We start from the raw sequence: 26,890 nt of genomic DNA, 5'->3' as shown, positions 1-26,890 counted from the left end.
CAATCATGGCGCATGTCTAACGCCACTATTTCGAACTTGTTCAGGGCTTAACCGAGGATTTCGACGACTGAATACTATGTTGCATTCGCTTACAATGAATAGAATTGTGGGACGTAGAGGAAGGGAGTCAGCCTGGCGCGAACTGATCAGCAAACCTATACCCGTTTTAGGGAAGGCGCGTCGATGCAGGGCAGATTTGGGCTGCACGTGGGGTACAAGCGAAGCTTTCGGCCAAAGCTTGAAGTGGCAGTGCCTGGCGACATGATGCATGATGGCCCTTCTGGAAGACTTCTCAATCTGCCATAAGAACCTCTCCATACCTGCTAGATTTCTCTTCTTCGATCAGCCTTGTCTTGGGATTTCATCTTAGCGCACTCCTAACAGGATCGGCAAAGATCCCGCATCTCCCCAATTTCCTCATACATTTTTCAGTCGCCACTTCATAAATCCATATAACCTTTGACGATTGCCACTTCCATAGCCTTGGCATAGGGTTAGCACACTCGCCGGACTGAACTATGGCGCAGGCGATCACTTCGGATGCAAATCTTTCATCACAGCCACAAGATGACTTACCTGGCTACTCTGTTGAACCGCCTGTAAATGTTCCGCGGGAGTTGCCTCCAGATCTTAGCGAACGATTAGTAAATCTGAAGCTTGATCCGCTTACTGGAGTAAATGGCGAATCTGTGTTCATGTCTTGTTCAATCACCGCTAACTACTCGCCTAGAATGGTGTGAACGTGTCGCCCGATCACTGCATCGCGCACTTGAAGTTTCTCGAAGCCTTGTACCAACTGAAGGAAACTGTTGGAAATACAAAGGACCTTTTTGGAATCTTAGATCCGATTGAAAGTAGCGAGACTCCGGCCACTCCTGGCAACGATCAGAATGCTCTTGCTGAGATCCGGGTACGCGAAAAGCGATGGGCTGTGTATGTGGCGCGTGCGGCACATCGCTTTGAGCAATGGTGGGGGAAATGCGTTTTCGCGACACGAGAGACAAAACTCACGACAAAAGAGCTCACGACCGAGAAGGGAATTGAGAAAGCTGCTTATCAGGGTGAACCTATCAAGACTTTGCAGTCAACAGACCGATTGCCCCCCCTTGGTACATTGACTGGATCCCAATGAAGCGTAGCACGAACCACTGACGGCGTTTAGATGTACTAATGGTTTGGCACTCCTACTTGCTTAATCCTCGTTGCTTCTTCGAGGATTGCTTCCGTTATCAGAAACTCGACTTCTTCGCGACGCCATTCCCTCTGGCGGCAATCGATAGGTGCATCGACCTTGTTACCTTTGAATTCAAACCTACTGAACAAGCTGTCGCCAACTTCATTTCGAAAACGGGCCTCAACTGGGACAATTTAGAGGATCCGTCCACTTTGGCGGTCATGTGCGGAGCCTGCAAGAAATCCTCAGAGGTGCCATGGACCTTCGATTCTCAATGGTCAGCTTCAAGCAAAGAGATGACCAGGGGAAGTGGATTCGCCGATGCGTCCTTCATGACGACATGTGAAAATTGCAAGACTCCTCTTGACCACGATCATCTCAGAGTTGTCAAGTTTTTGAATGACATGGATCTTTTAGTGATGTCAGATGTTCCAATGCCCGGTACTTTATTGACGCCTGATGGCGTTCCAGAAGCTCCAACAGGGACATCTTTCAACCTTGGCAAACCGTACAACAACTTCCCCAACACATTGATCAAAGCAGGCCTCCAGAAAGATTTGCAGAGCAAGATTATGAAGAGTCCTAAATGGAATGTGGAAGATATAAGGCATGCCATCGAGGAGGCTCTCAAAGATCAAGGTTTGATACGTTCGACGATGGGTTACCGCACACGCGTGTTAATGCAAGAAAGAAATGCAATACGTAAAATGATGAGTCGCTATTGGTATAACTCTTCACCGTTTGCACTTGACCTAACTGGCGCTGTAATTCGTCAGGGCTCATTCATTAACAAAATGCATGACATCGACTGGCTGCATTCTCCAGCCCTCAAGGGAACAATGGGACGATTGCTAGAGAAGTATAAGCGGTTTTTCCAAATCATGGCAAGCAATCCCAAAAACATGGCTGTACCGACCCTAGACGTGGATCTCGGCTGGCATACGCATCAGCTTAACTCTTCCGAGTACTATCGATTCTCGGTAGAATATGCGCGCCGATTTATTGACCATGATGACAAGGTCGAGGAAACTAAGCTTAGCGAATCGTTTGCGTGGACCTCGAAGAAGTACTCTGAGCTCTATGGTGAGCCATACAGCGAATGCCGCTGCTGGTACTGCGAGGCAGTTCGAGAAGCCAACTCCTCCAAACTCGATAGTCTCTTCAAGCCAAAGAAGAAGGAAGCAACCGCAAGACTGCACGAGGTAAACAACGAGACCGATCCGCTCAAGTCAGCCCATATTTCTGCCCACAATGCTGTTCGCGATATTGACGGGGAAGCCAAAGCCAGTGTTCACGCTGCAAAACTTGACAAAGCATATCAGAAGGCATGCGCAAAGGCTCGAAAGAAGGGCCAGAAGGAGCCAGCACGTGATGATTATTACGCTGCTTACTATTGGGGCTACCCAGTATACTTTCCGATATACTACCCATACGCAGCTCCAGTGGGTTTTGGAACTGGAGATTGCTATCCGGGTGCACCATATGCGTATTCCAGTAGCGCAGGCGCATATGGAAACTGTGCGGCTGGAACGTGCGGGGGGATGGCTGCCGCTGGTGGCTCGTGTGGTGCTGCTGGTTGTGGCGGAACAGGAGGTTGTGGTAAGCTTTCCTCAGAGCGCTTCGGCATGCTGAAATTTTAACCTATTGAGTAGGTGGCGTTTCCGGCGGAGGATGCGGTAGTTCAGGGTGCGGAGGTGAGCATTTCCATCCACTCATAATCAAAGGCGCACAATAACGAGGTTTCAGGTGGCTGTGGTGGCTCATGAAATCAATCTCTCTCAATCAGCCTAGACACACTGAATTGAGAACAACAGGTGGTCTTGAACGTCAAGCGTTTTAGTGGTGCAGTATCTATGCATCAGGGAGTTCACTGATAGTTCTACCTGAAACTTCAACCGTCCATCGTATCAATTCCATTAAGACTGCAATGTTTGTTCATATCTCAACTCGTGGGAAGCCGTCTTGATTCAGTATCTTAACTCAATACGGACAATAATTAATGACAGACTCTACGACATTTGATGAAACTTGTTAGGATTTAACTCATAGCTTAAATTCCAATGACTGTTCATAATTTGATCTAGAAACTCGTTCGCCCTACGTGCGTAAAAAAATCAAAACCGCAATTACGACTAATTGGCAACGTATGCATCAAATCAATTGAGATTGGTCTCTCCCATTGACCTTAATCCTCTCAACAAAGAGCCAAGTTTCGCTGCCACGTCACATGTCAAGCTATTGGCAGGCTCAGCGAAACACCCAAGCGAAAGAGCAAATGCCTCAGCTTGGCCATTGAATCGTACCGATTCATGTTAATATTACAGCAATTAAAGTGATCTCGTACGAAATGCTTCGACTAAAACGTGAAACTGAACAAGGTGGTGGCAACCGAAAAAGAAACTTGGCCCTTGTCGTCCCGTGCAGATGCGCTGGCAATCTGGCTTGTAAACGTTATCAACCATTGTCTGCGTCTTTTAAGTACCGAGATTCCGGTCTACGACATTATTCACGCCACAGGTTCTGTAGCCTTTGTGAAAGATGGGCCAATGCTGAAACTGTCTTCAATCTTTGCGAAAATATGATCGGATTCTGCGTGATCTCACACGAAAGACATGACAGCTGCGACTGCAGGTCTTTTTGGAAGTTTGCAAAAGAGATTCAGCCAGTGAGATTAAGCCCATCGGGAGTCCAACAGCTTAAGTCAATTTACAAGAGCTTTTGAGAAGCAGGATACGAATCGGAATATCTTGCTTTTTTTCACGCATGTGTTGTAGGGTCGCGCTCTGGGAATCATGTTTTTTTTTTTTAAACCGGTCGGCCTTCCTGCTTTTGACAGTTGGGCTTCAGCTGGGAAAGAAGTTCAGCTGAAAGACGCTGACCAGTCACATCGCAAACGTCTCCTCATCACGCGCATAGAATCTACGACATGCGCCTAGTTCTACAGCCTTAAGTCATTTAAGTGAAGTTGAGCGTTTTGAAAAAAAAAAAAAAAAAAAAAAAGGAGAGAGAGAAAAATCGTTGTTTCTCTTTCTCTCATGGCTGTTTGGATAACTGAGTCAATTGACCTGACTGCGTATTTTCATACCGCCTCGGGCCTTCGGGACATGCAAAGTGCCATCGCAATGACGTGAAGCCGATATCAGAACCCATTTAAATACGATGAGCCTCGACATTCCGTGAAGTTGTCAATATTTCCAACGATGAGCGAAAAGGTGGGGGACAGAGTAATCCATCCTAGTGATTCTCAGGCGAGTATGTCTCATGCCGGCCCTGCCATGCCTGCAGATTCTCCAGCCCCATGGACGCTTAAGTGCGAGGCATATGGAATACCATTCCGGCTTAACCCAAAGGAGCTTCCTCCCGGCCTGTATCATGACCTGGACACTCCTCCTCTTGGTAAAGGAAATGACGACTTCAGAGGTGGATATGGTAAGTGCCCCATTTCCTGATAATACCTCTTCATGACTCTGCCATATGCAAAAACTTCCCATTCGATGTCGTTTTCGTACTTTTTTTATGAGTTTTCGGAGTAAAAGAGAGAGAAAGTGATAAGGTTAACACTGACATCCTTCTATGCATGATTCAGATCGTACGATACCATTCCACACCCGTTGGCCCATACGATGAACTGCTTATCATACCGGGCTATTATGGCGTCCCAGGCGGAAAATATAAGGGAAGAAAGCAATTGAGAGCAACTAGGTTCTACGTCAGTCAGAGAGAGACAACATATAATGGAAGAAAGGTACTTTGTTTAAACGAAAAAAAATCTGTGGATAGTGGGGAGTATTGACAGAAGAACAGAATTGGAACATTCCGAAACAACTTGCACGCTTCGAATTCTCCGCTCCTCCAGCTTCTGAAACAAACAAAGTGCCGAAGGAACTCCAAGTTAAGGTCTTTCCGTATGGATCAGACTCAAAGACTCCGCCTTTCTTCTCTTGCACGCTATCGCCGCTACAGATCCTACCAGGCTTGCCAGCAACCACGAAGCTCCTACCAAAGAAGCCTTACTTGGTGCAACCTCCTGTTGGACAAGGAAAAGGTAAAGGGGAAGATCCCCTGCTGTATGAGACCGATCGGTGGTGCGGCATTCCCATCACTTCCAGCAGTCGTCGCATGCGTTTGATGAAGGTTAAGATCGACGAGCCGCCTGAGGAGGAGCGCAAGAACGGGACCCACTGGCCTGTAGTGAAGACATGGAGTTTTGGCCTGTGGCTTGAAGACGTGACTCTTGAGTTTCCGGTTGCCGAGGAATTCAGGCTATGAAGATGTCAGCTCTAACTTTCGCAACGCTCGCCCACACAGGTTGTTTCGCAAGGTCGAGTTCCTTCGGCTTCTAGGAACTTCGACCTCATGCGGCATTCTCAAAGGTTGTGTTCGCATCCCATTTCCACAACACCAACTTCGTTACTTTCAGGTTTGCGTCCGTCGACGGGTATCATTTGGCCTTAATGTTTAAGAATATTATATATGCTGAGCATCCCTTTCCCATTCACGAATTTGTGCAACACGACTGGGCCAGGAATTTATATCTTCTAGGTTGTCAGGGTCCACATGATCCTTTCCAGCAGAGAAGAGGAATGCGCCACATTGCGTGTGTTTTCCGAGCGTGCGCTTCACTTTACCAATCCTCGTACATTCACCATATCCACTAGTGATGGCTCCCTATCAGCAACGAACTCGCCGCCGCATCGGTGAGAAACCAGGCAACGTACCGCACAAAGTCAGCAATTGGGGACCCGCAAAGCGTGTTATTCCAAATCTCTACACCGAGTCTGACAACGAAGGTACTAAAGCTTGGCGTGAGGGCAAACCCGCCGACTCTCGTTATGACCTTCCAAATGGCTTCGATCCTGCCAGCAGCGTCGGCGTGCTCGAGATGTTTCGCTATATTGAGGATGCTACCAATACGCGCCTTCAGTTGCAGAAGTGCAAGAACTTCGCCGTATCAAAAGTTTACAATGTGAAAATATGGGGCGGAACACCAGAGAATGTTAGACAAGCATTGAGCCAACTAAGGAACTACTTTGCCCAGAAAAGCGGCCAAGACAAAAAACCAGCAAAGTTCTCAAAGATCGAATCAGACAGAGGATGGGAACGTCACCTTGCTCTTCACAAAAAAATGCAGCGAGATGAGAAGCGCGACAAGTTTCGAAAAAAACTCACAGAGAATGAAATTGCAGAGAAGCGATTTCAGTACTCTCTTGTTGTCCCTTGGAGAGAGGAACATTGGCGAATCGAGGATGTATTAGGACAGCAGCTCGAAGCCATCGATGAGGTTCGCATGGACGGATTGTGTTACATCACTTTCTCGCGTATTCTGAACGAGGCAAACTTTGTTCTCTTGGGCAATCACAGAGAAAAGATGTTAAGAGCAGCTGAGCGTCTTCAAACAATTCCATACTGCGTGGCTTCTCACGCCCTCTCGCCGTCACAACTCTTCCTCTTCAAACCGGTAAAAGTGCCATTCGACTACAGTGCTTTCGTTATCAAGCAAGTTGACTACTTCAAGCCAAAGTACCTCCTCATTCGACAAGAGGGTTCATCTTCAAAGGAAGAAGAAAAGCAGGGAAAGTTCCTTTTGCTACAGCCTACTGGCGTTAGCCACGAAGAATTTCTAACCGACGAAGTCTCCGCGGTCTCATCTCTTGAAGACCTCGAGGTACTTGGTCCGATTTGGCTAGGTATCCAACGTACAGCTGAAATCAACGCGCAATACCTGCATCGCTGGACTACAGCGGCTTTAAAGCACCTGACGATATACAGAGGGTACTTGCAAATGCAGGTCACAGTAGGCAAATGTGTTTTTCGACGTCATCGACACGATTCTGAGCTGAAGCCGTCAGTAGTTGAGGATATGCTTCTAGACGCAAACAATCAAGACCGGAATTTGGATGCATTCATAGCTGCTAGGTATAGTCTAAGCGCAAAGTGGAGAAATACTACGCCATGATCCAAAGCTCAGTCGGCACTAACACCATAGATACAGTGCAGACACAGTTAACGGCAGTAAACTGCTTGAGCGATTTATAAGCAGTGGGTCTTTACTTACCTTCTACGACTGTCCACTCCTACCAAATTGGACACCTGAAAAGCGTCTTTCAACCTGCTACCCACGATTAAGGGCGGCCTTTGTCTTCGGGAAAAGTCCCTCTGAAAATATTCGCCTCGAGGTTGAGTACAAGACAAGCTGCGAGGGCGGTTATGAAGAAGTATCGCGACGTTGGTTGCTCTTAGAGGATGGCGGCACAGTACCTCCATACTTCTTAGACGTCAACATGCTTGACCTTCAGAACCCGTAAGCATACCTTTCGAGAGCATTGTGTCTTTGCAGAACATAAAGATGCGTCGGCTTCGGACCATTATATGATCAATTTCTCTTCAGGTCCACTCAGCGAATGAATACTTGAAGACTGACGTGCAAAACTATGTAGTAATTTATCAAATAACTTAAGGATCTCCCGGTGCGAGATTTTGAAAGAGCTACAGAGTCAAAAAATCAAAGATATCCATCGCCAGTTCGCGAACAACATTAAACCGAACCCAAAGATAAAAGATTTTAACTACGCGGAAAATACGAGTCTTTTCCAATTTCAGGAAGATGCCAACACGTGTGCTCTATTGGATTTGAAGTTCTACGAGCAATCTCGCTCCTGGCTATTTTCTATAGGTATGACAGGGTATTTCGCCGAACTTTACGCCTCTGGGACGATGGAGATGAAAAAAAGCAGAAAGATGCTACGCAATCAATTGCGCGAAGCATGGCCACGTAAGGAATGCTGGGCGATTCGGGTGATTCATGAGCGATGGGGCAGTTTATTTAAGGAGAACGAAGATCTCGGAATTGGGAAGAAAACAAACTGGCAGCCAACAGAGGCCCAGTTCTTTCCCTCTGAGAATTACATCGATACTGAGGGTATGGAAGGGACAGAGGCTGAAGCTGGTGCAGGCTTTCTAAAACTGCAGAATATTGTGAAGATTGTGGAAGACATCATCGAAGCTGATGAGCTACGGGAGCGTAAGGTCGAAAGCTGCAACTTGGAGTCGACCTTTATTCCCAGCTTGAATCCTGACCAAGGGAAGCAAAATTCAACATATGATGCAGCAAAAACCGATCAGATTTGTCTGCTGGACTGATAGATGTCTCTCAAACTACATAGGATGGTCAAGATCGCGAGACAAAAAATCTAAAAACGACAAACTTAATACCTAGCCTTTCAGGGCAAAGCAACTATGTTAATGCACTCATCTAAGCTTCTCCAATTCACCAAATTAAGCCAGTAAAACGATACTCAGCTCAGCTTTAGCTAGATTCAGCTCATGCTGAACAAGTTCTTTTCAAGCTGGCTTTTCATATAGGTCCCGTTTTAGTCTTGGTACATCAGGCCACATTTTCTCAGCAGCCTACTTGCGTCTCATTATTTTTCTCTTGGAGTTTGTTCTCTTAATGCGCGCAAAATTTTGATCCTCGTGCCACGGATTATCCGTGGCATTCTTTTTAATTTGTTAGCTCCTAAAGAGAATTGAGCATGCACTTTTGATTCCTTGCAATCTTACAAACTTTTGCAGTAAAGGTGCCTCTGAAGCTTCATTAACTGAGAAGTAGTTAAAAACAGTGATCAACTCCTTAAAATTTATACGTAGCAGAATATCTAATATTGCTATTGTGATATAACTAGCGGAAGACGTTTTAAAATTGTGGTTTCCCCCAAGGTTATAGAGCTGCTACGCTCATCTTGGTCTATTTCTTGCCAACTTTTACAATGAGAATCGTTGCACGAAGCCTTTCCATAGCTACAATCTGAACTCTTAAGATTCAGTCAAAACGACCGACAGTTGACGCGTGTTATACTTAAATCACACTATACAGGTAGCGTTCTCAATGAGAATGTTGCCCTTCTGCTCTTTTCAGAGGGAGGGTCCACTACAGGAGCAGATTAAGAGTGGAAGAGCAGGCCATAGTAGAACATACGGCTGAATTTAAATCATATTTGCTGTGGAAAGAAAGAGATTCAGTGCCTCGGGGAGGTCTTTTCCAAACCTTGACCTTTCACTGCGCTGATGAAAGATGTGGGTGAATTTCTCAAGATGTTGGCACCGTATCCACAGCTGCTACTATTCCAAAGGTCGCGTGATCATGATCAGAATAGTACAGAGACAGATTTCGATTCCAGATCACAGAGGCAGTGTTTAAGTCAAAGTAATTTGAAGAAAACCTTGGAGCAGATAAACGTTGCAAACCACGCCTCGCGCGTCTCTACAGACATCTCAACTACAACGTAAAGACTATTTACTGTAATTTCGGACTGTTCGCTTAATGGCGCGAGCTTGAGCTATTTCACCATAAAATTTACGAGATGCTGACAGACTCTCTAGCGCTGAGGAGAAGTCGAAATGAATCAATTCACTCGATGTTGTACGTTCGAAGTTTATACGCACATCGACCCATAAAAAAGGGCTCAGATACCCATTTGCGGACTTCTCGTCAAGCTATCTCGTAGCATTATTCATGACGTAGCAATTACTAACGTGCTAGACAGCGAGTGTGGAATCCTGATAGCAGATAGTGTCTTCACAACTCACGATAGGTTCACATTCCTTTGCGGACAGAGGCCTAGTCGCAGGTATCAAAAGGCCCAAGAAGATGGTTGAGGAGTGCTCAGATGCAGACTTTTAAACTGGCATCAAGTTTGGAGATATTCACCCAGTTACTGTGCAGTCTTACTTCACGTACCCGAGCCCATGACCTTGGTTTAGAGTTATGCACCCTTCACTCACACGGGAGGACAGTCGAATACGTATGGCATGGCATTCTAGACTTCAGTAATCCCACATTGGCCAGAGGCCCGTGAACACTGAGGCGATACGACTCCGCGTTTCCGTGCTAATAATCTTTGCCTTTATTGGCCGCTGCTTGAGAAGGGCTTCGTATCAGCAGTCAACAGGAGGGTGAAGATTAAAGACCATAGAGACCTTATCCCGGACCACGGAAGAATTGCGGACCGGTACAACTCCAACTCGTGATTGCGACTCTAGCTTTCCAATACTGTTGCGCATATTCGCGTACTTCAGGATCAAGCCCTGATCGCGTGAAGGACACAGCCGTATCAGGGACACGTCTGGACGGACAGTTCTAAGTTGCTCGAGGCACGGCGAAGATCCTCAGACATGTCGGCGTAAGTACTTCTTGGTCGGCGACGTCTTGGGCGGCAGAAATCACGGATAGGAAGTTGAAATACAGCGGGGGTCGTTGCTCATTGTCTGTGTAAAACTGGCTGACGACGTTGTAGGTCTTCGGTAATGCGCACAGTTTGAGAGCGGAGCAGCGGCTGCCAAGCTGGGGCACAGGCTGAATTTAATTGCAACTAGGCCATTACAACATCGCAAGGCGACATGAACAAGCAAGGATACTCGGGTTCTCCTCGCTTTCTAGCCGACTCAGTCTGGGGAAGCTGAGGTGATCTCGGCTCCAGCGAATCACACGTCTACCAACAAGCGACTCAGATCATGGGGGGCTTCCGGAACAAACTAGTTCCGGATCCTAGCGTGTGAGCAGAGTCCTAGGTAGGGCCTTCTGTGGGCGACTTGCTTCCCGAGGAAAGACGCGCCGATTGAGATCTCGAGATAGAAAAATACGGTTGTTTCCTGTCGAGCAATGAAACAATCCGCAGAACGAACTTCCTGGCCTCAGAAACACGCGTCGGGATCGCCATCAGCGCGCTTAATTAGCTTGCTGACGTGGCCCAGACAGGATTAGCGTTCCGGGGAGAGCCGTCCAAGGTGTCGAGTGGATCCCATTGACTTGGCCATGGTGTCTGAACGCGACGAAACAGGAGATGAAAGCCAAACTCCCACGGTAGCTGAGGAGAAGGAAGAAGCCGCGCGGACTGTGCAAGACTCGGAGAAGGATGAAAGTGGACCCGCCACCCCGACGGGATCACAGACACCAGAGAAGCAAGAAGCGTCTTCTGCGAACGACGAGAGCCACGAGCCTGCAGCCGCCGCGACCGCCGAATCAACGCCCGCCGTGAAACAAGACGTCTCGACCGCAACGATCGAGAAGCGTAGCAGCTCAGTCGCAGAACAAGATGCACAATCCGCGCCCGAGGACAATGCGGCTCACCACGTGCATGGCATTGCCCGCATCATACTGGTGTTTGGGCTTTGCGCAACCACCTTTATCATCGGTCTGGATCAAATGATCATAGCCACTGCTATACCCAAGATCACAACCTTGTTCAAAAGCTTAGACGAGTACGTATACGTTCGTCGATGGTTGCCGCGATTGGCATGCTAACGGACCAATCTAGTGTCGGCTGGTATGGCTCAGGTACGTGTTGAATCTGTCGATTCCATGTGTTCCAGTGCTCAAGCGTGTTTAGCTTACTTGCTTTGTATCACTGCTCTGCAGCCAAGCTTCGGAAAAGTGTATACATACTTCGATGTCAAATGGACGTTCGTCACGGCCCTCGTCATCTTCGAAGTGGGCTCGACCATCTGCGCCGCTGCTACGAGCTCTCACATGCTGATTGTCGGCCGCGCAATTGCTGGAACCGGAGGCGCTGGGCTGTATTCAGGAGGCATGACTATGCTGGCCTACGCGATCCCCCTCAGCCAGCGAGCCATCTATCTTGCCTGCCTCAGCTCCATGTTCGGCATCGCCTCCATCGTCGGGCCGATTTTGGGAGGAGTCTTCACCGATCAGCTGACTTGGCGTTGGTGCTTCTGGATCAATTTGCCATTTGGTGGACTGACCATTGTGACCGTCGCTGGATTCTTTAAGAGCCCAAAGCGAGACTTTAGTCACATCACCTTCAAGCAGAAGATCAAAGAAATGGATCTCATTGGCGCCTTTTTTCTGATTGGAGCCATTGTGTGCCTTCTCCTGGCGCTTCAGTGGGGAGGCATCACATATCCTTGGAAGGACAGCAAAGTATGGGGCTGTCTTCTCGGATTTTGCCTGTAAACCTCTCGAATCTTCCGGCGTGATCTGGAGAGTTGACTTATCTCGCAGTTTGATTCTGATCTTCATTGGAATCCAAGTCAGAAGAAAAGAACATGCAACCATCCCCGTGCATATCATGAAAAGAAGGACAATCATTGCGTGTGCGCTGGTACTCTCGCTCTTGTCCATGGGTGTTTATACTCATGTTTACTGGTTTGTATTCCCAAAACCCAACAAATTCGTTCGCGTTCTAAATTCGTTGCAGTGAGTCTTGTGCGCCCAACTAAGCCGACACACCCTGAGCGGATAGTGAATTACTTACTCTCTTTTGACTTACACACGTGATTCCTTGTTTAGCGCAATAGCTGACATCGGCGTAGATCTTCCATTCTACTTCCAAGCCGTCAAAGGCGTGACAGCTGAGCAGAGTGGCATCCGCTGCATTCCGTATCTGATCTCAAATACCATCGGTAGCATTTTCGTATGTAAAATTCTTCCAAATTCGCGAAACTTTACTAATTTGTACCACCTAGATTGGCGGACTTGTTACGATAATAGGCTACTACACTCCGTTCATTTATATAGGATGTTGTCTATTCACCATTGGCTCTGGCCTGATATATACCTTGAAGGTCCAATCTCCAGCAGGACGGTGGATTGGCTACCAGATATTAGCAGGGTTTGGAGCAGGCGGTTCCATCCAGCTGCCCTTCATAGCAACGCAAGTCGTACTTCCAGCAAAAGACATGCCGACTGGAAATTCTCTCGCCATCTTCTTCAATTCTTTAGGAGGAGCAATCGCTATTTCTATTGCAGAGAACATATTTTCCAATACATTGGTCAAGGAGCTCCCTAAAGTTGGGCTTGGAGATTACACGGCGCTCATCATCGCCTCAGTAAGTCAAACATGAATTTCTTTCAATCGTGAATACTAAGATCTTTTAGGGTGCTCAAGGCTTCCGGTCGGTCGTACCCAAGAATCTCCTCGGAGCGGCTCTTCAGGCATACAACGATGCGATCACTACAGCGTTCATTTTGCCTATTGCTGTTGGCGGACTCGCATTCCTGGGCAGTCTCCTCTTTGAATGGAAGAGCGTGAAGGGCAAGAACTTGCTAGCAGGCGGGCCAGCATAAGCTCGAGGCTCACGTGATTCTCTCAATTCTTGTCATTGCTAACTTTCTGGAAAAAAGAGGTGATTGATAAGCAAAGAGCATGTGAGGAGTATTAAATTTTAGAAGGATCGTGCTAGTATAAATCACTAGACTGAAAGATCAACAGGCGAAATTCGTCACTAATGTTGTTCCTTGGCGAAGGCGTCGTCGACCAAATCAGCAAGCTCCGCGAGTGTGTTGAATTTCCACGCATACTGAGCATCGTCCGCCGAGCCCATAGCTCCTTGGCGATCGATCCATGCAGATGTAAGACCAATCTTCTTTGCGGGTGCATGGTCATGATACAAACTTTGTGCAACATGCAAGATGTCGTCTTTCTCAACACCAAACTTTTCCTTCACGTGCGAAAGAAGGTACTCGAAGTTTCGCAGGTCGGGCTTGTACGACCCGATCTCTGTGGCCAGATAGTAAGCTGAGAATTCAAACCCCTTGAAGGGGCCCTTCAAGCTGGCCCCAAAGGTGTCGGGAGACGAGTTTGTAAGGGGCACAAGGTAGTAGTGCTTCTTAAGCCGGTTAAGTGCTTCTAGCGTGTCCGGAAAACAAGGCCAGGCGCCGACCGAGTTTCCAAAAGACTCGGCACCCTCAGCAACGCCTCCGGCCGCCTCAAGCTTGTAGTCGGACACGAGTCGCTTGTAGGCTTCGGATAACACCAAGGCATATTCCGCAGAAGGGTTCGCGACTTGTACGGCGCGCTCCCGCTTCTCGGCTTCCTTGAGAAGCGTCTTTCGATCTCTGAGCTCGTGACCGGCCGGCAACGTTGCGAAGGGCTGCGTCGCCATCAACGCGCGGTATATTCCCTCTTCCCAATCAATGAGAGTCCCATACACATCGAACGAGAGGAGCTTGAAACTCGTCAAGGGCTTGTCTGAAGGCACGAGCTGCGCGGGCATGATGTGAGTAAATGAAGAGACGAGGGTGCTTCAAAAGTTCTAGTCAAACTTTGTCTGTCGAAGTGACGACGGTAAGGTTGCTAAGAAGACATGTGTATCTTGGATCTTCTGTTATAGCTGTTCTGGGGCCCATGTATCCACTTGTCATGCGCCTTATGATCAAGATTTTTTCCTGCGCGCCTTACAGTCAAACGCGCTGCAACCGTATCCTTATTCTATGTACCAAAAATCTCCAAATATTAAAACAAAACCTTCTAGTGACAGAAAGAAGTCCGAGCTTGGAGCATTACCAAAGAAGTAATTCAGACTCGTTGATTGACCCGTGGTGCTTGACGTAAGCTCGGTTACGACACCTTGATCGCCATTTTCGATCGGAGCCGATGTCGGAAACAGTTTGGACCGCGGAAACAGGCGACATTTGAACTTCGGGCATCATTTACAAGAAATGCCAAGCTGTGAGACGAGTAAAGGAGAATGTCATTGGCGCATTGGAACTTTGTGGGGTTAGGAAAACCATTAGATGAAAAAAAAAAAAAAAAAAAAAAACGAAACCTGAAAGAAGAAAGGAGACAGCACGATGGGGGCAAAAACGAACGCCACAGCTCGCACCACGAGCTCTCCCAGGCGTTAAGTCGTCTGAAAACCTCTATCAGTGCAATTGTTCGCATCAGGACCTTTCATACACTCGAGAGGGCAACATCGATGTCTACTTCTGTAGCCAACAGGATACCGTGCACGTCCACCCAAGCGTGCCACTTATGAAAGCGGTCGCAGCTTTTTCGCCTCCGTGTCGGCTGTCATTGAGGCGAACCTCCGCTTGCTCTTGCTCCGAGCGTCATCCGACCTGCACTGCCGATCTGATCCAAGGCCATTTCTTACCTAATTACGTGCGTCTGACTTTTCGCTGTGTTCATCCCAATGGACTCCCGTGCATGAGCCAGCGGTTAGGAATCTTCGGCTAGCGGGTTCTGTTTCGGCACCGGAGTTATCTCCAGGATTGCGACATTTTCGGCATGTTTTCTTATTCTTCTGAGGGGAGCCGAGCAGGCATTCCCTGATCAGCATCAAGGCCTCTTTTCTTTTCTCGTACCGACGCGGAGGTTTTGGCCACTCAGTTTGTGGCGATCCACGAATCGACCATGGGAGACCGGTTTCTGGTGTCTTCGCGGAACACGCTCCTGGCCCGATCTCATTGGCTTCGAGGCAGCGCCCTAGGGTTTTTGCAGACGATCCCTTCAGTCTGTATAGCTTTGGAGCGATCAAGTAGTCTGCAATCAATCTTCCGAAATTCTCTCAAGAAATTTGAATGTGCCCTACCATAACGCAAGGCCCTTGGTTAGATATGCGGAACATACCTAGCGCAACTGCAGCGAATACACTTTCCACACAAGCTTGACCAGTCTTTTATTGCGGACCTTCAACCGATCTGAGACTCAGAGCCTTCACTCTTGTTCGATCTAAGGCTCACCGCATCCTTTTGAATACCTGTCGCACGCGAGAGTTTTGGGGCTGAGTTGAACGTGTCTTGCCAAATTTCCACCTGCATTTCTCGTGCTGTTCGCGTAAGCTTCATCCGCTCAAAGCATTTAGTTGCATGTGATGACTTTTTCTTTAAAAATTTGGGCCAGAATCCCTCGCGAAGAGTGCAAATCTAGAACTGCGTACATGTTTCAGAAGCACTCCGGGCAAATGTCAATATTGCCATTCTCGCTTGACGTTCAAACACACTGCGTCGGAAGCATCTCCGGACCTGAAGTTGTAGATTTTACACGGGGCAAGAGTCAAACACATCTTGCGACTTTCGGCGAAATTAGTGCGCGTCCCGTCCCTCTGCCCTTCCAGCAGAACTACTCTCGTCATCCTCGTGGTTCGAGTTAGCACCATGTCAAACAGATACCAGCAACAGCACCGGGCAAATAAACCTTTGCTTCCTGCAACAGATCCCAGGGATCCTGAATATGGCGACGAAGGGTCTAGTTCTGCTGGAGGGGCAGCAGGAAGACAGCCTAAGCGCTCAAAGGTCACTGCTGTCGCCTGTCAACCATGCCAAAAGAGGAAGAGCAAGGTATGTCAACGGCACCGAGATGCGTGCTGGAAATACTAGACTGACACCGCAGAGTGCGATGGACTACGGCCCATATGTTCCTCGTGCCAACAGAAAGGTCGAACCGATTGCGTCTACGATTCCTCCAGCGACCTACGAAGAACCTCGGCTTTGAAGCAGAGAATAGAAAATCTTCAACAAGAGGTTTCGGACCTCAAAGACATCCTCCTGGCCTTGTGTACGGCGTACAGTTCGGGTGCCGGTGATAGTCTCCTCGCTCTCGTCCATCAGAATATTGGTGGGGGTGACTTCTCACGCGTTCCAGAGCTAGCACAGCTGCTTCGGGCAAGTGAGAGTCTGAACTCCACCAGCCGGCTTCATATGGCGCATGGAAGCTTTGGACAAACAAACACTTCGTTTGACCGTTTTCAACAGGAGCCCCAGGGGTTCGATGTCGAATACCACGGCATCGTGCAGGGTAACGTTCAGCAGTCCAGTGCGATAGACGGACAACATGACTGGGATGCGCACAAAGCTTCGCAACAAGTTGAATCCAATCCTCAAGATTATCGCCCAGGATATATGTACCATCCATGAGGCGAGACAACTAGTGCATCTTGACAATGCACAGATGCTGCGATGGCGACCCTGCCTAATGTTAGCTGGTCAACGCTCTACCTTCAAACCGCACACCCTTCTACTGACTCCATCGCGGAGGGCTGTACGCTAGGGTAAGCTATCATGGTGATGAATGGGTACGATAATCAAGTCGACATTCGAAGTCCGCATACTGTTCGTCGCTATAGTGATGGCACTAGCTTTACTCCTGGTAGCTGGCCTCAACTTCAGAATTTCGCCTGAATAAAGCAGACTCACTTTGATATTGTCTCATCTCAAGTGATTGCCGTGTACTTCATAATCGAGAGCAGCTACTCATGCTGTTGCTACGAAGTGGCGACGGCTTCTTCAGATCTGCGAAAAAAAAGGGAGAGGAGTCTGGAATGGATGACCTTTCATATGGAGCGCTTGAGGGTATGCAACCGACATAGAAAGGTCGACTTTTCACAATAGGCCCATACAAAAGGGGGTTTCCAGCAAATTCAGCCACTGGTGAGGGCGAGCAGAGGGGATCTGCGCAAGGCAGGGAGAGAATTTTCGGAGGAGCAAAATGAACACAAAGGAGCCAAGCACGGCGTTGCGAATAAGTACGCAACGGCTCATACGCTCTAGTAACTACAAAAGCGTACGAAATGAAGAAGTGGCGAAACTTTGGCCTCAAACGCTCCATTCCGTCGAACCTTAACTGACCAGCGTGACGCCAAGCAGACCCTGTCACACGGCGTATTGTCTAGCACTACTAGTTAGACTTCGAACCTAACTAAACTTACAGAACCTCCGTCTGCCTACTAAATTCTTTAAGCTAGTCGCAATCTTTCGAAGCCTAAAGCCGCACCGGAGCCTCATTTGTTCAGCCGTTCTCCTCCATGTTCTCGCGGGCTGTTCAGTCGTCGAACGAATATGACGTCTAGTCCTGAACAGATAGCAGTAGCTGACTCGACCAATGTCATGATGTCGGAGACGACAGGCTTCGCAACACGCTCTAGGCAGGAAGATGACTGGCACGGTGTACTCGACCGCAAAAAGAGGAAGCAGATACAAGATCGACTCGCCCAGCGAGCCAGAAGTAAACCGTCCCGGCGGGAGCCCAGGTAACGAGACGCTTCTGATCGATGTTGGCAGGACGACGTCTCGCCGAAGCCAGGCCTTCCGAGAACGCGAGCGCGTGGAAGACGACGCGATCAAAACAACGCTCACGCATTAGGAAGGACAATCCTTCGCCCAGTGCTTCGTCTGACGTTGGAACACGCGGTAATGCTTCGACAATATCAACACTACAACCCTCGTTGGAGGGGCTGTATTCATGCCGGCCTGTTTCAGCAAGTGAGGGCCAAACGTTTCTGTCCGCACTCTTCGAGAACGGTAACATACTAGGCATAGCCTGCGGTGCTAGTTTCCCTTCAAAAAGCAAGCTAGCCGGGCCCGATGTGCCGCCTTCGTTGCGGCCTACGCTTTTGCAGCTGTCAACGGTCCACTGGCAGTGGATCGATCGCCTGCCCTTCCCGGAAGCACGAGACGAGATCATCATACAGAGCAGCAATTTCAATGAAGAAGAGTTTCTCTGGGATATATTCAACATGCCGACCTTTACACTGACGCCTGGCTTGCGAGCCTGGGACCCCAACGCCTACAGGATGCATCCTCAATTCAAGTCCAAGTGGGGATTCTTGTTTCCTAACTTCACTTAGGGCTAAATGGATTGTCCAGGGCAAAATGAAACTTTCAGAGCATGTAGCATGTCCACTTTCTTTTTCTCATTTGAACGCGCGCACGAAAGAAGAGTCAAGCCAGGAAATTACTGCCAAAGGGAGGGGGGAAGGGGGGGCTCCAGCATTTCCCATTGCCAATGAACTGCTCGGGCTCAAATTGCTTCCATTGGGAGCCCCGAAATCTCTCGTTCAAACTCAGTAAGAATTCATAAGCGTCCATAAGTTCATGATAACGTTGATATCCTACATTGCCTTTGAAACTCTGATCCAGTGAAATCCTCAACTATACTTCTTCACGGCGAGTCACGCGCTGCGCTTGTTCAACGGCTTTTTCCTTCTCGTACTGACCGGTTTAGTAAAGTCGTGAAAGTCGCCCGTGTCGATATCAAATCGCTCAGTGCCCATTGTGATGAACTTGACTCGGTTTCCGAATCCAACAGCGACGCTGCTTTGACCCAAGCGTACGATAGGACCTGGCGCAGCCACAAGAAGCTCATCCTCGCCGACTGATTGTGCATGGTCTGTTTCTGAGGCAGAGTGCAGAGGCTCGGCATAAAAGTCGCCGTTTGGTGACAGGCTCCATACCTCCCAGTCATCTCTGTCACTCTGCAAGCCTTGACCACTCTTTTCAAGGTTCAAAAAGCCACCCAATCTAGATTGCCCATCAGCTGCGCTACGCTTTTTAAGTGTGTCAAATGCCTGGATGTTAAAGCGCGGAGCTTCGAAGCCGGAGGTCGTCGAACTAGTTGACAGAGGCGTATCGGCCCCCGACGACTTGAGTTTCAGGCCAATCAGTGTCCGAGAACCCGTCGCTTCCCAGCTGCCGGGATGCTCTACAACAGAGATATGCTCCTTTGCATTCAAAAGCCCACAGCACGCATAGCTCCTTCCCGCCAATCTGGGACGAAGACAAACTAAGTCGCTAGGTTCTTCGGATATAGCGTAGCGGCGCATAACCACAGACTGAGATTCAAAGTCAGTGTACGCAAGACTGAGGCTGTGGACAGCAATTCCGTCACATGTTTTACACCGTCGAGGAGGTGTGTGCAGAACACGTAGAGAGTGACCGCGCACGAGAATGGCTGGGAAGGAGTGGATCAGTGTCTTTGACTTGACATCGATGAGGTCAACGACTCGCAAGCGGACAGCAGCCATTAGACTTATTGCGGGAGCTACTGCAACAGACTTGATGACACCTTCCTGGCTAGCCGGTGAAAGTCTTGAATCGAGTTTTTCAATGGCAACGCAAGACCAATTGTTTTTGCTTTGTTGCGTCGCCATTCGAATCTTGCCGCTCTTGGTCAATGTAACAATGCTCGCGCCAAGTCTCGATCGGAATGCCGTTGCAAGCGTGATCCTCTCGCTACTAACGGTGACCAGGGTTGTTTGCGCATCTGGGGTTTGTGGATCTATGATACTTACGGACCCACTTGCAGTGCCAACGATAAGGAACAAATGGCTTTCGTCATCGCGTTGTAAAGCCAAGAAGGTGAGGAGCAATATACGCTCATCTTTGAGGTCAATCTGAGTGGTGTGGACGGGTCGTCGCTCGGCCATGCTCCAGAAGACCACGTTACCTTTTGAACCACAAATGGCAGCCAACTGACCATTTTCATCGATAGCCAGGCCTATGATCGGCCAGACGGGAGGGGTCATAGCCGTTGCAAGAGCAGAGCTCAGAGAATACGTCTGGGTCCGTGGATCGAAGAGTGAGAATGTAATCAGCTTATCCAGGCTTACAGAAATCAAGTGGCCCTTGTTGCAAGCATTGAGCTGTATGATGTCAAGCCTATGTGACTTTGGTAATGTCTCAACTTTTAGACTGGACGAAATCGATGCTTCACCAACTGCATCTTCTTCTTCTTCTGGAAGCTCATTCCACAGTAGATACTGCATCAAAAGCGTGACAAAAGCAACCGAGAATATGGCCACTAATAAAAATGGGTATAGGTGTTTCCGAAACAGACTCCATAGCAATGCAAGGAAAGAAGCTTCTTGTACTGGCTCTCCTCGTCGATTCGATCCCTTGAGCACAATAACTAGGGGGTCGTAGACACGTGCCACAATGGCGTTCGCAGAGGGCTTCACATACTTGAGAACTTCTTGCGCGTAGCGGTAGTCCTGAATACGGAGCCACATCGCGGGCGTCCTTGCTTGATTGATGGGGGGAGCGAAATATTGAGGATCGTGACGACTTGAGTCAGAGACGACCATAGACCTTAGGGAAGTAAGTAGGGAATGTAAACTGCTGCTGGACTCGTAGAAGTGCGTATTCAGCCCCAATATGAAGCAAATTGAAATTGCTGATCCAGCAATCCGACTACTGAAAGGCAAACGGCCTTGCAAAAGTGCGTAGAACCAGTATTGTCGTTCTTGTCGCGCTGTGCTGGACTTCCGCCTGGGATTCGTGTTCTTCATACGATCTATGGAATCTTGAAGCTCCATTCGACGTACATCGACGCTAAGCACAGCGAGGAAGAACGTAAGGTGGAAGGCAAAATCAAAGACAAGTGCAATGGCCGCAAACACGCAGAAAGGAGCGATACCAGACGCAATCTTGGCCAAAACCCAGAGTATAAAGAGCATCTGCGCAGCTGTTGCAAGAGAAAGATGGCCGACTTCACTGAGCGCGGCGGCAATACGCTGTGCAACAGGAAGTTCGGGTTTTTGTGACAGGACGGCGTTGATCAGCCGAAACATGTTCTCAAGACCCATGACAAGGACGACGAATGGATACGCCGCATCTGGTATTCGAGCCAGATCGATCTTGAGGAATCCACAGACGGAAAAGCTTGCAGTTATGGAAATGGCAAGCTCGAACATGACGGCGACGAGTAGACCAGCCCAGCTTTTCACAGCCCGCAGTTTGCCCAAGCTCACTATGACGTACAAGGCCATGAGAAAATAGGCGCTCAGCAAGAAGAAATTGTCCTGGATACTGAGAGGCTTCTGCTGAAACTCATATAAACGGCTTTGATGAACACGGCCATCCCGAGGGTAAAGCGAATTATCCCGTTCGATGGAATCCGCGTACAGTTGATTGATGCGCTGGTCCCATTCCCGCGACGAGCCACTCGCGGAGCGGTCGAAAAAGGTCAGAACAAGTGCGTCCGCGGCGACTACTTTGTCCTTGACGAAGGATTTGCCCGCGAGGACGGATGTAGGTCGCAATGTGAGGTTGAGATAACTTTTCCTATTCGCCTGCGCATTGATGGTGTTGAGCACGTCGTCGTCATCCCGAATGGCCACTGCTGAGCAGTTCCAGAACATGAGGGGAGAATGAAGGCCCCAGTGCTCGGGTCCAGCGTTGTTCACTGCGCAAAAATCACGACGCCGGTCGGCCTGCGTAGGTGTGATGCTTACGTCCTCCGACTCTTCATCCATCGCTTCTCCACTCTTCAAGGGTCCAGAGGACTGCCGCACCATGATATCCTGCACCCGTAGAGCCTCCAACAAGACTCTCTTGTGAAGCGCGCCCATGTAGTCTCCGTGCAGCCATACTTGTCGAACAACGACGTCCGGTTCGACATTTGGTGCTCCATCGTAACGCCTTGCTGAAGTCCAAACATGCAGCGGGAGCTTGGAGAAGCCCGAGGTCGGGTTCTCGTACAGGAAGAAGACGGGATAGCAGAGAAAAACCGCTACCGTGATGGAAAGAAGGATGGAGGTGAGCCAATGCCGTGCGACGGCGTAGCCATAGCGAAAGAAAGCGCGGCGTAACGGATGGTCGACAGAGAGGACAGGCGGTTCAGTCGTACTGTGTGCGCGTGTCAGTTGCAGTGTCTTGCCAAAAGCAGCCTTCCCAGCATCGAGCTCATAACCAGGCAATATCCTCGCGGCTAAAAGAGCAGTCCGCGAGCGATGCACAGCATTGCATTGACGTCTCGCAATGGCCGAGAGCAAGACGGCACCTTGTGAGGGCGCGAGTGGAGGGAGCGGAACTTACCCTCGAAAGGGATACAACAGGTACCAAATCATCCGTGAAGGATCCGTTGCTGCACTCCGACACCGTCATTGAAGAAGTACGATTCTGCTTTCACACGCCGGTGAACATTTGTACTGAACTCTCAAGCGGGGGGGACGGGAGCGGGAGGTGAAGGGGAGTCACAAAAATGGTGCTCGAGGGCCGAAGGTCGTGGCGTACATGTACGCACACGCATCTGTCTACGTGCGTGCTAAGGCCACGAACGACGACGGCCGGGCCTTGGAGCACAGGAATGGACATCCAAGAGCTGCAGGCGGCGAGCAGGTCAAGCAGCCAGCCTCTTTTCAGTCTGGGTTCGCCCGTCCGACGGCCCCGATCGTCGATTCCCGGCCTTGCCTAGCTCTGCGGAGAGTCGTGCTGTGCGCCGCCGCCGTCTATGCTTCGCCCACCCTGTCCCCGCTTCCGGCCGCTATTTGCTCCTCCTTTGGCTTCATCCTGCCACTCGTCCACCACCCCGGAGCAGCCCGCGTCTGGCTGGCTCCAGTCCGTGTGGATCTCAACCTGCAGCATCTGAATTGGACAGAAGCGGTCACTTCCGGTTTGGGGTCGCCGGAGAGGGGCGTTCCAGAAGAGAAAAAGAAACGAGCGTCGAGGGGCTCTCAGCTCCGGGCCCGTCGTTGAGTGCCTTGACGGAGGTCTGCCAACTGTCGACCCACGCGGGGGCTTGTCGATGGGATCGAAGGGGCTTTTCGAGCGTGATCAAGATGGGATCGAGTGGAGACGCCTCCAAGTAAAGAGCAAAGGTGCTTAGGCAGCAGGCTACGGGCGCAAAAAAAAAAGGCAACAGTCCATCTCCCTTCGGTTTTGCCCTCTCAAACCTTCGTCTGTACCCAGTAGCATTGCATTCACGTCGCGGTTTTCTAACTCTCTCCCACTTGATTCGTGTGGGCGCCCTTCCGGTACGACGCCATACTGCACAGGACGACCAAATCTAAAACAACAAACCAAAGGTTCCAACGCCTCCTGCATGAATACACCTCGCCATTGAGAGTCTTGCACCGCACTTTACCTTTGTCGCCTACTATCGCAAACAAAAGCTGGCGTTGGCCATAATTCAGCGCATGCCTTCCCAGCAATACACTCAGCTTTCTGTCATTTCCTCATCTTCGTCCTCGTCATCCTCAGCGTCTTCCCAGTCATCATCATCGTCCTCTCCCTCGTCCTCGTTGGGCTCGCCTAGAATCTCATTCAGTCCCTGCACCAACTCCATGGCATGGTCGCGTAATCGCTCGTCTTCGTACTGAATTGCCTGATACAGTTTCAGGCTTTCGGTGAGCCACGCCCTAGACCTCCTAAGTAGCTCTTCTTCCTCGTCCGCGCCGTCAGCAGCTGCAGGCTGCGTTGGCGCCGCTTTCTCCTTTTTTGCCAGAAGATGCAAGCACCATCCGCCCAAGTACCACGCCTCCACACTTTGATCGTCTTCCCTCACCAATCTCTCGAGAACCTCGATCGCTTCATTTTCCATCTCAGCCTCCATCAACAGTCTGGACAGGCTGATGCGAGTCGCGTAGTCGGGCACGTCAGGATCCTCGGGGTCTAGGTCTTTCCACAGGTCCAGACTGGCGCGCAGTAATTGTCTCGCATCGTCCTTGCGAAGCTGTGATATCCGCACCGACGCCGCCGTTTGCAGCGTCGTCGGCTGATCGGGTGCTACGGATAGTGCCTCCTCGACCGCTCTGTTGCACTGCCGTTCTGCCTCTGCGTCATCGTATGACAGATCGGTCATATAGACCTCTGCGATTCCGCATAGTGCATTCGCAAGTTTGACTCGCTTCTCGTGAAGCGACGGGTCATCTTCTATATCTTCGTCGTCCCCCGCCTCTGCGATCTTGGACGCGATTTGTTTACGTAGCACATCCGCTCCCCTCGAATACCATCGGACGCTGTCGAGACCGCCCTCTTCGCTTAGCTGTGCAAGCCAGAAAAATTTTTCTGGGCCGCCACCTCGCTCCTCAGGGATCTCTCCGTCTTGATCAATTTGAGCCGCTTCCAGGAAATAAGATCGTGCCGAGTCAATGTCCCCAAGTTCAACGCTCGTCTCACCCAGCAGAGTAAGAGCTGGGAGACGTTCCGTAGCATTGGCCGTCTGTCTCAATTGCTTCAGCGCCTTGAGTTCCAAGCGGAGCGCCTCCTGTGGCTCTGATATCTCCAGCAATGCCGTGGCTTCGGCCAACAACTGGGTTGGGCTTTTTGAGGACTTTCCATCTGGAGCGGACTTCTTGCGCTTGTTGCGCTCCGGCGGTCTTGTTTTTCCCATGGCCACGATGTTATGAGCTCGGCTGCATTTACTTCTGTTGTCTGGTATAGCGGCTGTATGGTGGTCTGGTCCGAACCTATTTTTCTCTCACGTGCGTGCAAAGGGCCATGGAAGGTAAAAAAAAAACTTTCATCTGCTAGAGGGCGAATTGCATGCAGGTGGAGACTCTCCACCACGGTCTAGTCTAGCTGTGGGGAGCGCACGGACCCTCAGTGTCGCCCGACCGCAGAGAGCGGGCGGTGGTGACCATCTAGAAGCCAACCCATACATGTATTATTGACGCTCGACGAGACGCAGAAGCGCGTCACTCATGTCCTAATCTCTGCTTACTTTCGATTCATTGTATTGCTGTTCCGTCAATTGCTTTTCTGCCACTCTTAAATACCGGGCCTATGTTTTCGGACCATAGCTCGTCGCAGCTCTGAACCTGTCGTCATGCCCACCCAGCGACCGGAAACCGTTCCCGTCGACTTGAGGCATCGCTGTCTTGAAGAAAACTCGCATTCTTTCTTCTCGGCCAATGGAGTCCGGCGACAGGTGACCCCGCCGGAGGATGACGAGTGCGACAAGACACCGACGCCGAGACCCGCGGAGCCGAGCGTAGATGGCCCAGCACGAGACATACCAACACCTGTTAGTACGAGCGATGACACAACCAGCGAGACGGAGCAAAGACTGTCCCAGAGTATCTCGTCGTCTTCTGCGTCTCTGCACTTGAATGAAGGCAACCTTACTGGCACGCTGAGCTCGCCGTGGCCCAAGACCCGCTTCGTTCCAAACTCGTCGTCCTCGAATTTACAGCCGGGCTCTGTTTTTCGAGGAACGCAACAATCCGATCGTCAGGTATATGAGGTCGAGGTACAATTGCAGCATGTAGACATGGCAGAATCATTTCTGTGTGGCTACCTCAAGATACAGGGACTGACGGATGATCATCCAACCTTGACAACCTACTTCGAAGGCGAGATTATCGGATCAAAATACACGTTTCAGACAAAACATCCGGAATGGGGCTCAACGGATAAAGTAGACATGCAACATTGGGGTAGATTTCCTGCCTGGCGGCCGCTGGCAAAGCAGGCAAAGACTCAGCAAGACTTTACGACAAAGAACTTTGCGCAGCGCGAAAACATATTTATGCGCTGGAAGGAGCATTTCCTCGTGCCAGACCATCGCGTCAGGACCATATCGGGCGCGAGCTTTGAAGGATTTTATTACATTTGTTTCAACCAGGTCACTGGCTGTATCAGTGGAATCTACTTCCATGCGAAGAGCGAAAAGTATGTTTGTCTCTCTTCCAGCTGTCCGCTCAACGTAGATGCTAACATAGACCGCGCAGATATCAGCAACTGGAGCTGAAACATGTAGAAGACCACGGATGCACGCCTGCTTTTGAGTTTCGATGATTTTACGATTCACGACTTTGCATTCGCTGTGTCTGCGTGGTGCCACAGTTTGTTCTTAAATGTATTCTCTTTCTCGATAACGTCGGAACTTTGTTGTGCACACGTAGTTGCAGAGCTGTCGCATAAACACTTTTTGACTTCTTCAGTGGTGTGTTCATAAAGATGGTGGTGCCCTCTATAAGGGTCGGAACCGAGCGTTACTATACTTTGGATAAGGATAACGCACGCGTCTTCCGCCTTGGCTCTTTGATACAGTCATTCCAGCTAAGCAAGAATTCTCCCTAGCTTCAGCCCAGTCCCAAGATAGCTCACGTTCGAATTGCCTTGGCCTGACGCTTCCTTTCTCTTCTCTCGCCACCATTGCCAGTTCATGTGAAATCATTTGAGAATTCCAGACATTCAAGACTCCTTGCGATCATATCTGAACCCTCTTGCCATCTACAAAAATCCATTCCTGAGATTGATCGAAGGGCATCGGATTAGTAGAAAGCATCAATCAGATCCAGGGCATAAAGACTCTACATCATTTAGCCATGATCATTATGTAGCCATTGCCATTCTCCCAATCGTGTGGTCGTGAGTAAACATACTGAATAGTTGTGGAGTGGATGTGCTCTCCACATCAACCCGTTCAGATTACGGGTCTGAAGCGAAAGTGCTCGCCTTGCCGTCAACGCCGTCCCATT

General features: G+C 49.6%; 10 protein-coding genes across 10 annotated transcripts; 7 read left to right on the top strand and 3 right to left on the bottom strand.

The window, feature by feature from the left end:
- Positions 1 to 106: 106 nt before the first annotated feature.
- PV09_02498 (uncharacterized protein) lies at positions 107 to 3,218 on the top strand. The gene is made up of 5 exons (XM_016355551.1): positions 107 to 674; positions 731 to 1,109; positions 1,163 to 2,773; positions 2,827 to 2,868; positions 2,921 to 3,218. The coding sequence occupies exons 1-5, from the start codon at positions 519 to 521 to the stop codon at positions 2,938 to 2,940; spliced, it is 2,208 nt and encodes a 735-aa protein (XP_016216687.1). The 5' UTR covers positions 107 to 518; the 3' UTR covers positions 2,941 to 3,218.
- A 1,231-nt stretch (positions 3,219 to 4,449) lies between these two features.
- On the top strand, positions 4,450 to 5,443 carry PV09_02497 (uncharacterized protein; the record flags this gene model as incomplete). The annotated part of the gene is made up of 3 exons (XM_016355550.1): positions 4,450 to 4,603; positions 4,705 to 4,919; positions 4,979 to 5,443. 3 exons carry the CDS (start codon positions 4,450 to 4,452, stop codon positions 5,441 to 5,443), a joined length of 834 nt encoding a protein of 277 aa, XP_016216686.1.
- A 367-nt stretch (positions 5,444 to 5,810) lies between these two features.
- PV09_02496 (uncharacterized protein) lies at positions 5,811 to 8,405 on the top strand. Its single transcript, XM_016355549.1, has 3 exons — positions 5,811 to 7,090; positions 7,167 to 7,475; positions 7,612 to 8,405. Exons 1-3 carry the CDS (start codon positions 5,835 to 5,837, stop codon positions 8,312 to 8,314), a joined length of 2,268 nt encoding a protein of 755 aa, XP_016216685.1. The 5' UTR covers positions 5,811 to 5,834; the 3' UTR covers positions 8,315 to 8,405.
- A 2,580-nt stretch (positions 8,406 to 10,985) lies between these two features.
- Positions 10,986 to 13,256, top strand: PV09_02495 (uncharacterized protein; the record flags this gene model as incomplete). Its single annotated transcript, XM_016355548.1, has 7 exons — positions 10,986 to 11,431; positions 11,488 to 11,507; positions 11,560 to 12,139; positions 12,192 to 12,335; positions 12,480 to 12,603; positions 12,656 to 13,018; positions 13,068 to 13,256. The coding sequence occupies 7 exons, from the start codon at positions 10,986 to 10,988 to the stop codon at positions 13,254 to 13,256; spliced, it is 1,866 nt and encodes a 621-aa protein (XP_016216684.1).
- PV09_02494 (haloacid dehalogenase, type II) lies at positions 12,957 to 14,586 on the bottom strand. The gene has a single exon (XM_016355547.1). The coding sequence runs from the start codon at positions 14,183 to 14,185 to the stop codon at positions 13,415 to 13,417; it is 771 nt and encodes a 256-aa protein (XP_016216683.1). The 5' UTR covers positions 14,186 to 14,586; the 3' UTR covers positions 12,957 to 13,414.
- Positions 14,587 to 16,067: 1,481 nt separating this feature from the next.
- Positions 16,068 to 16,826, top strand: PV09_02493 (uncharacterized protein; the record flags this gene model as incomplete). Its single annotated transcript, XM_016355546.1, has 2 exons — positions 16,068 to 16,250; positions 16,305 to 16,826. The coding sequence occupies 2 exons, from the start codon at positions 16,068 to 16,070 to the stop codon at positions 16,824 to 16,826; spliced, it is 705 nt and encodes a 234-aa protein (XP_016216682.1).
- Positions 16,827 to 17,747: 921 nt separating this feature from the next.
- On the top strand, positions 17,748 to 18,535 carry PV09_02492 (uncharacterized protein; the record flags this gene model as incomplete). Its single annotated transcript, XM_016355545.1, has 2 exons — positions 17,748 to 17,913; positions 17,970 to 18,535. 2 exons carry the CDS (start codon positions 17,748 to 17,750, stop codon positions 18,533 to 18,535), a joined length of 732 nt encoding a protein of 243 aa, XP_016216681.1.
- On the bottom strand, positions 18,508 to 22,779 carry PV09_02491 (uncharacterized protein). The gene is made up of 2 exons (XM_016355544.1): positions 22,503 to 22,779; positions 18,508 to 22,313 (listed from the first exon to the last, which is right to left on the bottom strand). The coding sequence occupies exons 1-2, from the start codon at positions 22,532 to 22,534 to the stop codon at positions 18,860 to 18,862; spliced, it is 3,486 nt and encodes a 1,161-aa protein (XP_016216680.1). The 5' UTR covers positions 22,535 to 22,779; the 3' UTR covers positions 18,508 to 18,859.
- A 505-nt stretch (positions 22,780 to 23,284) lies between these two features.
- PV09_02490 (uncharacterized protein) lies at positions 23,285 to 24,923 on the bottom strand. Its single transcript, XM_016355543.1, has one exon. It carries the CDS (start codon positions 24,796 to 24,798, stop codon positions 23,623 to 23,625), a length of 1,176 nt encoding a protein of 391 aa, XP_016216679.1. The 5' UTR covers positions 24,799 to 24,923; the 3' UTR covers positions 23,285 to 23,622.
- A 145-nt stretch (positions 24,924 to 25,068) lies between these two features.
- On the top strand, positions 25,069 to 26,528 carry PV09_02489 (uncharacterized protein). Its single transcript, XM_016355542.1, has 2 exons — positions 25,069 to 26,078; positions 26,138 to 26,528. Exons 1-2 carry the CDS (start codon positions 25,234 to 25,236, stop codon positions 26,202 to 26,204), a joined length of 912 nt encoding a protein of 303 aa, XP_016216678.1. The 5' UTR covers positions 25,069 to 25,233; the 3' UTR covers positions 26,205 to 26,528.
- Positions 26,529 to 26,890: the final 362 nt, after the last annotated feature.

This window comes from Verruconis gallopava (genome assembly GCF_000836295.1).
Source record: "Verruconis gallopava strain CBS 43764 unplaced genomic scaffold supercont1.6, whole genome shotgun sequence".
Taxonomy (NCBI): Eukaryota; Fungi; Ascomycota; class Dothideomycetes; order Venturiales; family Sympoventuriaceae; genus Verruconis; species Verruconis gallopava.
Note: the sequence above shows the minus strand (reverse complement) of the source record. Positions and strands in the feature narration are given on the sequence as shown.

Coding starts and splice junctions, on each gene's coding strand:
- PV09_02498 (XM_016355551.1), top strand. CDS start 519: ATGGCGCAGGCGATCACTTCGGATGCAAATCTTTCATCACAGCCACAA. Junction 675..730: donor AGCTTGATCCGCTTACTGGA/GTAAATGGCGAA, acceptor CTACTCGCCTAG/AATGGTGTGAACGTGTCGCC. Junction 1,110..1,162: donor AGACCGATTGCCCCCCCTTG/GTACATTGACTG, acceptor GACGGCGTTTAG/ATGTACTAATGGTTTGGCAC.
- PV09_02496 (XM_016355549.1), top strand. CDS start 5,835: ATGGCTCCCTATCAGCAACGAACTCGCCGCCGCATCGGTGAGAAACCA. Junction 7,091..7,166: donor GATGCATTCATAGCTGCTAG/GTATAGTCTAAG, acceptor CCATAGATACAG/TGCAGACACAGTTAACGGCA. Junction 7,476..7,611: donor ATGCTTGACCTTCAGAACCC/GTAAGCATACCT, acceptor AAAACTATGTAG/TAATTTATCAAATAACTTAA.
- PV09_02494 (XM_016355547.1), bottom strand. CDS start 14,185: ATGCCCGCGCAGCTCGTGCCTTCAGACAAGCCCTTGACGAGTTTCAAG.
- PV09_02491 (XM_016355544.1), bottom strand. CDS start 22,534: ATGATTTGGTACCTGTTGTATCCCTTTCGAGG. Junction 22,314..22,502: donor CTGTTGTATCCCTTTCGAGG/GTAAGTTCCGCT, acceptor ACGCGCACACAG/TACGACTGAACCGCCTGTCC.
- PV09_02490 (XM_016355543.1), bottom strand. CDS start 24,798: ATGGGAAAAACAAGACCGCCGGAGCGCAACAAGCGCAAGAAGTCCGCT.
- PV09_02489 (XM_016355542.1), top strand. CDS start 25,234: ATGCCCACCCAGCGACCGGAAACCGTTCCCGTCGACTTGAGGCATCGC. Junction 26,079..26,137: donor TTCCATGCGAAGAGCGAAAA/GTATGTTTGTCT, acceptor TAGACCGCGCAG/ATATCAGCAACTGGAGCTGA.